The 11,154-nt window shown below is 47.3% G+C and overlaps 1 protein-coding gene across 1 annotated transcript in view; it reads right to left on the bottom strand.

Moving 5' to 3' along the window:
* Positions 1-62: 62 nt before the first annotated feature.
* The window catches only part of macf1a (microtubule actin crosslinking factor 1a), a 98,739-nt gene continuing 87,647 nt past the window's right edge, over positions 63-11,154 (bottom strand). Inside the window, 20 exon segments of the mRNA XM_088318247.1 lie at positions 63-158; positions 783-953; positions 1,024-2,886; positions 3,006-3,108; positions 3,688-3,783; positions 4,343-4,551; positions 5,887-5,919; positions 6,106-6,168; positions 6,343-6,460; positions 7,375-7,392; positions 8,375-8,449; positions 8,620-8,774; positions 8,860-9,022; positions 9,154-9,338; positions 9,491-9,602; positions 9,679-9,867; positions 10,037-10,309; positions 10,401-10,595; positions 10,675-10,834; positions 10,951-11,120. Coding sequence (XP_088174373.1) covers positions 2,639-2,886; positions 3,006-3,108; positions 3,688-3,783; positions 4,343-4,551; positions 5,887-5,919; positions 6,106-6,168; positions 6,343-6,460; positions 7,375-7,392; positions 8,375-8,449; positions 8,620-8,774; positions 8,860-9,022; positions 9,154-9,338; positions 9,491-9,602; positions 9,679-9,867; positions 10,037-10,309; positions 10,401-10,595; positions 10,675-10,834; positions 10,951-11,120 — 2,565 coding nt within the window. The 3' untranslated portion in view covers positions 63-158; positions 783-953; positions 1,024-2,638.

The raw sequence follows: 11,154 nt of genomic DNA, 5'->3' as shown, positions 1-11,154 counted from the left end.
TCCTGCGTTTGCGATTCAAAACTTGTGGAATTCCCGAAGCTTCGCAAGCAGGTTGGCGGCGAGGGCGTCATCAAGTACGGAGCAGAACCCTCCCGAGATTTGGAGCAGCAAACTTGAATTTGAGAGGAGAGCAGGTGCCGATGAGCATGCGGTGAATCCTTCAGACAAAACACAGAGACCTCACAGGCGTCACGTGAAAACGTCTTTCCTTTAGCGTTCCTAAAATAGAAATTAAAAAGGGCGGAGACGACTTGACGCGCTGCTGGGTGTGCGTGAGCGTCTTGAGCGAAATGTTGCGAGTAACAGGAGAGAGCGCTCCTCACGTTCCGCCCACGTCTGCCCTCCCCCTCTCCCTCCCGCCTTCTCCTCAGGACTTCTTCCTTTCGAGCAGACACCGCAACACGTCCGTCTTTAACGACATGCTAACTCAACTTGCACATTGGCGCAAATGTAAACTTTTTTTTTTTTAACGTGTACAAATAATCCGGCTTTCACAGGTCGTACGCCCACCCCAAAAGGAACACTTTCGCAAAGTGTGATTCTGCTTTAAAGTGGCACATTTTGGCTGACGTAAACCATTTTTGAGAGTCATACCACACACACGTTAGTTAAATGTGTGTGTGTGCATGCATGGAAGGAGTGAGTCAAGCTTTGCCGTTTCGTGTGTTTGTGTGCGACAACGTGCTTGTGGCGGGAATGACCACGCGAGGCCTAAACGCAGTTGGGATCTCCGTGTGTGTGTCGCAGATGGAGCAAATATTCACACAAGTTTGCTATGCTACCGCAGAGCCAGCCGGGCGTGTCCTTATCTCAACGTGAGAATTACTCAGAAATGTCCGGCCTGGGGCATCATGGCGGACGAGAGCTTTGCATGTGTGCCTCGTCGTCCGCAGGGTCACAGTTGGAATCTGGGCTCTTTTGCCTGGCTGTTGTCAAACTACGCCGGCTTCCTCCTGCATTACAAAAAAATGTTAATGTTAGGTTCAATGAAGACAAAATGTAAATGCTTGTCCATGCACTTACTTTTCACTTTCGGAGCTGCCCCAAAAGCTGTCGACAAAATGCAAACAAGACTTTTTTTTTTTTTTTACTGCAAGCATCATTTTAATACAAAAAAAACAACAAAAAAATGTTTATAATTTTAGTTGGTTTTTCTTTAGCTTCATTTTACACATTTGCCCCCCTTTGTTCCTACTCGTGTTCACACAGTAACACAGCATATTGTGAGAGGGGGACAATAAATAAATACAAATCCATAAGATGTCATTTTCTTATAAACGTCTGGGGGGGGGGCTCTGTTGCTCTCTTAACAACATGGAGTCCACACATAATTGGTCACTCGACAAATGCATGTCATCTTCTGCCGACTTCATAATTAAATATTAGATTTCAAGCTAAACATTGGATTATAAATTAACAGAAAGAAGTAACATGAAAATCTTCCGTAACAGGCGGGAAAAAGGGAGATCGAGTGTCAGGTGTCAAAATTTGACACCCCTGTCCCGGCATGGCAGAATAGGCTTACACACAAGCGTCGTCGCGCCTCTGCTGCCGCGGAAAATTGCCGCGTTGACTCCATTTCCCACCGATTCTGTCTCGTGTGCTCGAGAACACGGAGGGGAAAAAGGCAAATACGTCTTTTACAGGCATGAAATCATGGAGGCTAAGTTCCCACTTCCGCATTGACTCACTAGCACACCCAAGTGGCCAAAAGTTGTGTTACAGGTCAGTTTTACATGGCAGGAGGAGGAGTTATTGTCCTGGCCGGCTCAGTTACGGCAGACAATTGCCACAGTGACTTCATCCCCCGCCAGATCCGCGTTGGGTTGCGGGGAAAAACATGGCAGAGTGTTTTTTTTTTATTTTTTGAATGTCCTGGTGTTTGAAGTTTCGGTTGTTAAAATTGCGCATCGTCCCGAATCAGATGCAGTCCAGGATGTTGTCGTTTCGGTCCAACGAGTTGGGAGAAGTGAACGTCAAAATTGAGATTTACATTTGCAGCAAGGCATACAGGTGTCGTCCCGCCTTGTTAAATTCGTTCGGTACATGACAAAGGGAAATGATTCACTAGCGCCATCCATTGGATGGAAGCCAGGAAGTACTCCTTGTGGCGTGCCGCGACCATTTTTGGGATTTTTCTTTCTTTTTTTTTTTTTAAGGCCAAACCACGGCAGCAGCCCCTGTCCCGGCGGTGTTGAGGTTCCCCGTCCATCTGGGTGGTGCCCTCTGCCTTCCCCTGAGCATTCCACATGTGGTGTCACATGTTGCATATTTGCAGGCCTGCAAGGCAAAGTTGTTTTTTTTATTCCTGAATTCTATCAGGATTTTGTGTGTGTGTGTGTGCGTGTAGCAGCACGTCGCGTTTGTCAGGAAAGATGGAGGTGGCGGCGGATGTTGGAAGGAGAACGTTTTCTTGACGTGATTTTTTTTCTTGTCTTTTTTCTTGCAGCAGTGACTCACTTGCGCCACAGCAAGGATGGAAGGAAGATGGCAAAATGCGCCTGTTTTTCAAATTTTTGCAAACCACGGCGGGCGAGGTTATCCCACATGGGTCCTTGCCTCTCCCAATTTTTATCCCAGATTTTTTTGGGGTGACTTTGATGCGAGATGACCACACGACATTTTTTTGTCCCTCATCTTATTTCTTGCTGGACGTGGGCGCTTTGGGACTGGGGGTCTTTTTGGTGATGGTGGGAATCTTGGAGGGTTTGGCTCCGGCGCTGGGCCTCCGCGGCGTGTCGGACGTGTCTGAGCAAACGGAGCGAGCGTCCTGCAGCTCAGAGGCATCGGAAGCGTCGCTCCCTCGACGACTGCTGGCCCGGCTTCCTGCCCGGCTGCCCGCACGACCGGTGGGACCACTGGCCGAGGATCCAGCTCGCCTCGGATCTGGTGGGCGGGGCGGGAAAGTTACATATTCTTAAACGTCACGTTTCAAGCAAGTCCCAGTTCAGTTCAGCAAGTCGTGAACTTTGCAATTTGAAACCGGACACGTGCTGAGGTCTCACCGCTTCGTTTGGCGGCGTGCGTCAATCCGCCGTTTTCTCCCGTCAGTGAGCCTCGACTGGAGTGGAAGGTTGGACGCTTCAGCTTGGAGCCCGACGACGCCCCCTGCAGGAAGAGACAACACGTGTCAGCTTGCTGTCATGTTCACGACTAAACTCTGGAACAGAGCAGCATGTGTGCATGTTGTTCAAAAATAAATTGCGAAAGAATCATAATGTAGTGACCCGATGGCCAATCAACAAACTGTCACTCCGGTTGCTTCTGGCTTGTTTTGTTTTGACGCGTGTCCTTTCGCCCATTTCCAAACTATCTCGATATACTTGCAATAATTCTTAATACGAAATAATAGTTGGCCTAATGAAGTCAAATTTTTAATGTCACTGATACAGGGGTCTCAAACTCCTGTCCTCGAGGGCCGCGTTCCTGTATGATGTCAAGAGAAAATATTCTACAAGGACACCTGGAGGCCAGTGGATGTTACTGCGTTATGTTAGAGACGCAACATGGCTGACATGGAGCACAAAAAACACATCATTTAAACATGATTATTAATTTATTTTAAGAAAAATGTTTAATCAATGAAATGGCATGGACAATGCGTTCGCATGTAGCAAGCGGGGGTTGGCGGGAGGGATGGGGGGGGGGCGTTCATGTTTTTATGTCTGCGTGGTTTTGTGGCGTTACCTCGTCATCAGGGCAGCACTGACACTTGGTCGCCGATGCACTTTTACTGTGCGCCAACCACGGCTTGGCGTAGTCACGAGAGTGAGCGTGTGACGACTGAGGGGGAGGAAGGAAGCAAGGGAGTAGCGAAGGGAGAGAAGAGGCAATGAAGGAAGGAAGGAAGGAAGGAAGCAGTTGGCAGGAAGAGTAAGACGGAAAGATAGAAAGCAAGAAAGGAAAGAAGACGAGGAAGTTGCGAGGGAAGAAAAGGAAGCGGTCGTGTCGCAAGCGGCGAGCAAAGCAAAAGATGTCGACGCCGCCATTTTGACAGGGTTTGATTTTGTGAGAGGAGATTTTTAAAAAAATCAAGTTCAATTGATTAGAAAATTGAAAATAAAAAAGAAAAGCGTGAAGGAAGATTAACGACGACGAGAGACAAAAGACAAGACAAAAAAAGTTAGCGTCGAACAACACACATTATGCAATGAACGAACCAGAATTGTTGCAAATTGTATTTTAGGACTTTACGTAAATGGCGTTCGACTGCTATTCGCTTAGCACTGCGAATAACTAAACAAACAAGAGTAATTGATGCCCCTTAAAATATTTTTTCGCACATTTATGCTAATTTGTGCCGAATGTGTGTGAGCTTGAGGCAAATTGTGACGTCACCTACCCTGGAGGAGGCCGACGCGGTGGGCGTGGCCGGCGTGGAGGGCGCCGAGGCGCCGCTGTGCGAGGCCGACGACGAGGAACGGGTGGGCGAGGCGTTGCGGGAGCCGGGCTTGGAGCGGCGGCCCCGCGAGCGGAAGGCGCACACGCTCTGCGGCGTCCCCTCGGGAAGGATGAACTTCTCTCGGAGCTCCAGGTTGGTGCGCCCGCGCGCTAAAATGCAAGAACAACAACAAAGTTGAAACGTCATGAGGCCTGCAGCAGGTGGCAAGAGGATAAGCAGACGCCCCCCCCCCCCCAAAAGAAAAGAAATAGTGAAGTCATTCTAATTAGTAAAAAAAAAACAAAAATAATAATAATAAGTTTAAAAATCCTTCACAAGCGCAATCTCGCAATCTAATGAGCCGGTGTGTCAAAACAAAGCCGCCGATCCACAAAAGTAATATTTGAATTTTGCATTTCAAGAGGCTGAACGTGAGCCTCTGCAGGTTTTCTAGTTGTGTCGTCACCGAGCAGCCTTCAACAAAGTGCAGCAGCAGCCGCCCATCAAGCGACACAACAACAACAACAAAAAGCCGTCACAAGCGCCAAACATCATCACAGCAATGTTCAGATTAATAATATTCAAAGTAGCAGTGAGAAGAAAATGAATGGCAAGTGCACGGGAAGGTCAAGATGCAGGAGGGAAGCAGCAGTGCAGCATTTATCTGATTTGGCATTATAACGTCATACATGGATTGAAAGGGAAACAAAAAAATGTTTTTCCTCACCTTTCAGCAATTAAAAAGTTCACATTTTGTCTCTAATGAATTTGAAAACTTTATTATTTTCCAGGTTCAAATTGCCACCTTTCTAAACGATTTTGCCACATGCCGTCTGCTGAAAATGACATCACGTGTATTCGGCCAATCAACGTCACATGAGTCCGTGATGTCATTTTCAGCCGACAGCAAATGTCTTTTTTAAAGATGTGAATTATACATGGAAATAAATAATGAGGTCATCAAATTCATTATTGTCCAAATCTGAACTTTTTATTCCTGAAAAATTGTTTTCGTATGACGCATGGGTGAGGAGCGTTTATCAGTACTTGACATGATAATTGTGTGGCAAAATGCTTGTATGCATCTTACGGGACCTTTTTTTTTTTTGGGTGCGTGTACAAAAGTTTATAACATTTTTTAAAATTTATTTTCTTTCTTCAATCTGCATGGAGAACCTGAGAGTTCGTCGACAGGCAGCCTGCCCGGGTCTTAAACACTCAACCAAAACATTAAAAAGATTAAAAAAAAAAAAAAAAAAAAGATTTTTACGTTTACAAAGTGTGCAAACCCGGGGGGCCATTTGAGCGAGCGGCACCAACATCCATATGACCACAACTGGACCGCAACTCCAAAAGACACGCACACACACACACACACACATCCTGTCGAGACAGTCAATGCACAGCTGTGTGGATTAAGATGGACAGCGAGTGTCAAGACAGCCAGATGGATGGATGAGAGAGAGAGATAGAGAGAGAGAGAGCGAGAGAGGAAGGGTAGATACCTCTGCAGCAGAAATAGCCTGGAGTGACTGCCACTGAGAGACACAGGAGACAAAGTGAAACAACTACACACACACCCCACGCGGTCGGAGTCGGCAGGACAAACGAGAACGTCGGAATCGAAGCGATCGCGACATTAGTCACAGCAAAAAAAAAAAAAACAACAAAGACGGAGGAGGAAGAAGGAAAGCCATGGAGGAGAGCGAGAGAAGAAGTCCAACCTAGACGGGATGAGATGGAGCTACTCGAGTCAGAGCGAAGGATCTTTAGTCCGGGATGTTGAACTGGAGGAAGAAAGAGGAGTGCAAGGAAGGAAGGAAGGAAAGAAGGAGGGAGGGAGAAAAGGAGGAAGAGAGGGAGGAGCATGCATCATGCAGTATTCTATCGTCATCAAATACTCAAGAGGAGGACACCATGCAGATATATTTTATTTATCTATTTATTTTTTTGTGACTCACCTCGACACGGATCGTTCTTGACCAGGAACTCGTCCAGAGCCATCCAGCCTCCGCCCACCCGCACCATGACGGTGCTGCGCAAGATACGCACCAGACGGAGTTGCTGCGAGTCGCCAAACTGCGCGGAGGAAAAGAGGAAGCGTCAAGACAAGAAGAAAAAATTTTTAAAAAAAATTTAGATTCACACCAAACCAAGCAGCCATGCAGGCAAACATGCACGGGAAGGACAATTTTCAGCCACAATCTCCCATTGGATGGAAGCTTTTATATCATCGGCGGGGATGTCCGATGGGAGGAAGAAGGAGGGCCGCTTGTGTTCATGAAACATGCTAAAAATATCCTTCAATATGCTGGAGGTCAAGGATTTCAAAAAAAATAATTTTTTTTTTAAAAAACGTGTTGGAGTGAGAGCATTTTTAAATTTAAATTAAATAATCAGCTGACAAATTAGGATTGTTTTGTATATTCAAAGAATGTGACATGTAATAGTCCAATGCAAAAAAAAAATAAATAAAAAATTCCAATGCATTTACTTTTTAAAAATTGTTTTTCACTCTTAATAAAATGTTGTTTTCTTCAATTTAAAATGTATTAACCTTTATCAAATTATTACTTTAAATGGAATATGCAGCGGGCCAGACACGCCAGATTTTTTATTTTATTTTTTTTAAACAAGCAGAAGTCTGTAGTGAGCCCACCACAGAAGAAGAGCAACCTTCCTCCCGGCAGCCTGATTCCTTCACCAGCGTCAGTCCAAAGCACAGAAAACACGGGAGGGATTATCAGCAAAAACAAAAGGGCGCTGAAACCCGCTTCCAATCGGTTTGTTTGCTTTGTAAAAATTGAAAATGAAACAACAAAATTGCCATCTTGTTGCTGCTCAAATTACATAATTAATCTCTGCATTTTATTTATCTGTCAATTTTGTTAACATGCCCGAGGTAACTCCCAACAACTAAGGGCAAATTCTTTTGTCAGATTGTGAGGAAGCGGATTTCGCACGCCCGTCGACAGCATCCGAAGTGACGTTACCTGGTTTCCGAGGAAGAACTACAAAAAATCCGGCAGAGGAGGCGCGAGGAAACACAAAGGACAAAGAAAGAAAGGAAGAAAAATATATCGATTGAGAAACATCAGCAATAATAAAACAGCAACAACAAAAAAAGCCTGTGGAGGCACTTTCACATTTTTCGTGTACAGTGACGCCTTGACTTAAGAGCACAATTTGTTCATTGCCATGCGTGCAACTCAAAACCTGCAATCATCATTGAAAATGATTGCCACGTTCATGCTAATTTCGTAAACCCTTCTATGGTGATTTGCATTGCGTGTTAGCATTAAGCTAACGGATTCCTATCTTGAAAAACTCGTAAGTCGGGGCGCCACTGTACAATATCAAATATGCAACTGGAGATTCACGTTGGTTAGAAATGGGAGTGACACACACACACACACACATGATGTGACAAACAAGTGAGCTCATTGCTCAAAATAAGTAGCTTCAAATCTGCTTCATGAAGCAGTTGTAGTATTTTTGGACGCCAGTAGATGGCACTCTCGGTTCAACATTGGGCTGAAAGCACACAGACGTGCCATATTTTTTTAAACCAACAGTGCCATCTTGAGGCCTCAAAAATACAACAACTGATTCCGGAAGCTCATTTGAAGCGTCATTTTTATTTCGTCACTAACAAAAAGATGACGTGATTGTCGATGGGAACATTTGCCAAGTTTCTGCTGTCATGGAAAACAAATATGAGGTTAGAGCGTGTGCCTTTAATAATGTTCGCATGACGTGAGAGCACATGGTGACGTCAAGAGATAAAAGCGTGAGATGAAAACTTCAAGTCACATAAAAATGTTCTCATGTGAGACCAGAAGATGAGGGCATGGAAATGAGACGCGCACATGATGAATGCAGTGACGTTAGTTTGTGAACTGGTTCCTTGCTACAAAGACAAATATCACATTATTCACAAGCGGGTAAAAAAAATAAATAAATAAATAAAAAAATAAAGCAGGCTTAGCTTACCCGGTATTTGTTCTCCCCAATTTGCTCCACTTGGAACCGCTTGGCACATTTACACTGAGCCACTTGCCGAGTCACCTGCACGACATCACACGAGCCTTTTTTTTAGGCGAGCATGCTAGCTTGTTGAATGGATGAGTTTGACATCAACGTGGTTCGTTTGTGTCGAATCTTTTTAAATCCGACACGGGTCGACGGTTGTGTTAGATGCGCGGCGTTTATGCTCGATGAAGTCCCCGCTCGCTCACCTCGTCCTCAATCTTATCGGCGTCCGTGGTCGGTCTGTAGGCGTCCTTATTGGGATGCAGGGCGGCCACAAACTCATAATAGTCGATGTAGCCGTCGCCGTCTCGGTCGAAGATGTCCGCCACCGCCGTCATCTCCAACTTGCTGGTGGGGAACTCTGCACAGGAGAAATGTGGCGAAAAAAATAAATTTTTGGACGTGAACGCTCAATGACACGAATCGTGCGAGCGCGACGAACGCACTCGACGCCAAGATGCCGTCGACGAACTCTTGACGCGTGATCTTCCCGTCCTGATCCTTGTCGATGCGGCGGAAGAAGTCCATGACGCGCGACTTCTTGTGATTCATCCAGCGCATGTATTTCTTACGCCACACGTCAAAGTCAAAGTTGGCAAACTCTTTGAGCTGAGAACAAGCACATGCAAAAGAAAAACGTCAGTAAAGACAATGCAAATGCACAACAACTTTTACGTTTCAGAGAAAAACTTTTCTTCCAGCTGATGTAATAATGTGAGGCCACGATTATGCTGCCGTACCTCCTCCAGCCTGTCCAAAGCGTCGTTGAGTTTTCGCTGGCGGTCCAGTGCCAGAAGCCAAACTTGCTGCCAGCGGGCACACAGCTGGTTGAGTCTCGGGTTGGTCCCTTGAACTTGCATCGAGGCCGGATGAGGATGAGGATGAGGATGAGGATGTTGCTGCTGCTGTTGCGGCTGATGTCGTCCTAGAGAGAACCCATAATGTCAAGAAATGATCGACTAATATTCAGAAATAGATCTGCTCCGATACTATAACACCGATACTGCTTCAGTAGGTGCTCTGAAATAGTGGTATCGGTGCCTGCTTGGTAAAAATCAACATGTGCGAGCGACTCACGGCTTCCTCTCCTCTCCGCCAGGCTGCTGGGAGGTTCGGCGGGTTTCCTTTTGTAACTTTTGCTCACTTTGTCCACGTCCGGCTGCTTCCTTGTCATCTCCTCCATAAACGTCTGACGCAGACAGAACATAAAGATTGATTCGTGAGCCATTAAGTCATTTTTTTGTGTACCACTAGAGGGAGCTCACCTGGTGCTCTGCGATGAGTCCTTTGACTTGAGGGATGTCCTGCGGGAGGGGCTCGATGTCTCTCTGCACCAGAGTGGTCTCGGCCCACTGGAGCCACGACAGCAGCTCCTCCAGTAGGTTGGCGTTGTTCAGAACCTCGGTCAACGCTGCCTCCAGACGCTGTTCGTGCTGCTTGGCCCACGTCAGCACCTATGCCCACAAACACGCGAGTGTGCATGTACAGATTGAACAATTGGTGTCCCAGGGTTGACCCCTGGGGTACCCCACACGTCATATCCATTTGGTCTGAGACCGGACGGCACGAGTCTGCCGTGGACAAACCTTGACAAAGTTCACACAAAGACCCTCGCTGGCTCACCTCCTCAAAGCGCGCACGGATGATCGTGATCCAGTGCTTGATGGTGGTGATGGAGTCGGGGTGGCACAAGGTGAGGATGGCCTCGCCCATGCAGGCTGCCCGGTTGACCTCGGCCCTCTTCTCCTCTACGGTGCCCATGAATTGGCGGTGAGTGTGCAACAGCGCCTGGAGGGTCTCCGCCTCCTCCGGAAGAACGCCGCGGAAGCGAAGGCTTTGCTCGGCCTCGGAGAGCCACTCCAGTAACATTTGCACCGCCGTCCGGAATTCCTCCGCCTACGAGCGTAAGGTATCAGCAAGACCAGTCATTTAATTTTATCGCCAATGTTGACATTTTGTGACTGAAGAAACATTTTTTCCCCCGTACCTGTTTGAGTGCCTGCTGTAGTCGCGTCTGCTTTGTGACGGACAAAGCGCACACCGTCTCCCAGCGGTTGCTCAGCTCCTGCAGCTGAACTTTGACCCACGCCGTGTCGTCGCGACCCGTCTCCATGAGGTCTCGGGCCGAGCGCTTCAAGGCCTGGACGCTTCCCGTTCGCTTGCCCATCTCCTTCTGGAAAGCCTGGAACACGTTTCGGACGGAAAGTGCCGTTATTGAGGCTCATCATGGGTGTCGGAACGTAAGGGACTAAAGTTGGCACCTTATGGGAGTCCATGAGGTTGGAAACCAGATCCAGGTCTCCATGCACGGGCAGATCTTCGGCCAGCTGAGGCTCCACGCGGTACAGCCAGTCTACCAGAGCCTGGAGGGCCTCGGCAAACTGACCCGAGAACAGCAGAGCCTCCTCGAGCTTGTGTTGCCTAGTGGAAGACAAATGTCAAGTCATGAAATCCGTTTGAGAGAAAGAACTGATGAGGCACTACGTTTCCGCGAGGGCCATAAATCGAAAAATTTGAAAACCATTTCCTTTCTTCACCTCTCTACGCTCTTCCCACAGACGGTATCCCACTTGTCGCGGACTTCGCCCACCAGGTGGTCCAGTTTCTGGGTGTCAGCCGGCAGTTGGGCTTTGTCACGCATGGCCCGGCCCGACCTCACCGTGGTGTCGTAGACGGGCTGCTTGGAGCCCATCGCCTTTTGGAACTCCTGCAAGACCAAACCAGATGGAACGTAGGGCGGA

The sequence above is a fragment of the Idiotropiscis lumnitzeri genome, chromosome 16, assembly GCF_059441095.1.
Source record: "Idiotropiscis lumnitzeri isolate Australia: NSW breed Sydney's pygmy pipehorse chromosome 16, RoL_Ilum_1.0, whole genome shotgun sequence".
Lineage (NCBI taxonomy): Eukaryota > Metazoa > Chordata > Actinopteri > Syngnathiformes > Syngnathidae > Idiotropiscis > Idiotropiscis lumnitzeri.
Note: the sequence above shows the minus strand (reverse complement) of the source record. Positions and strands in the feature narration are given on the sequence as shown.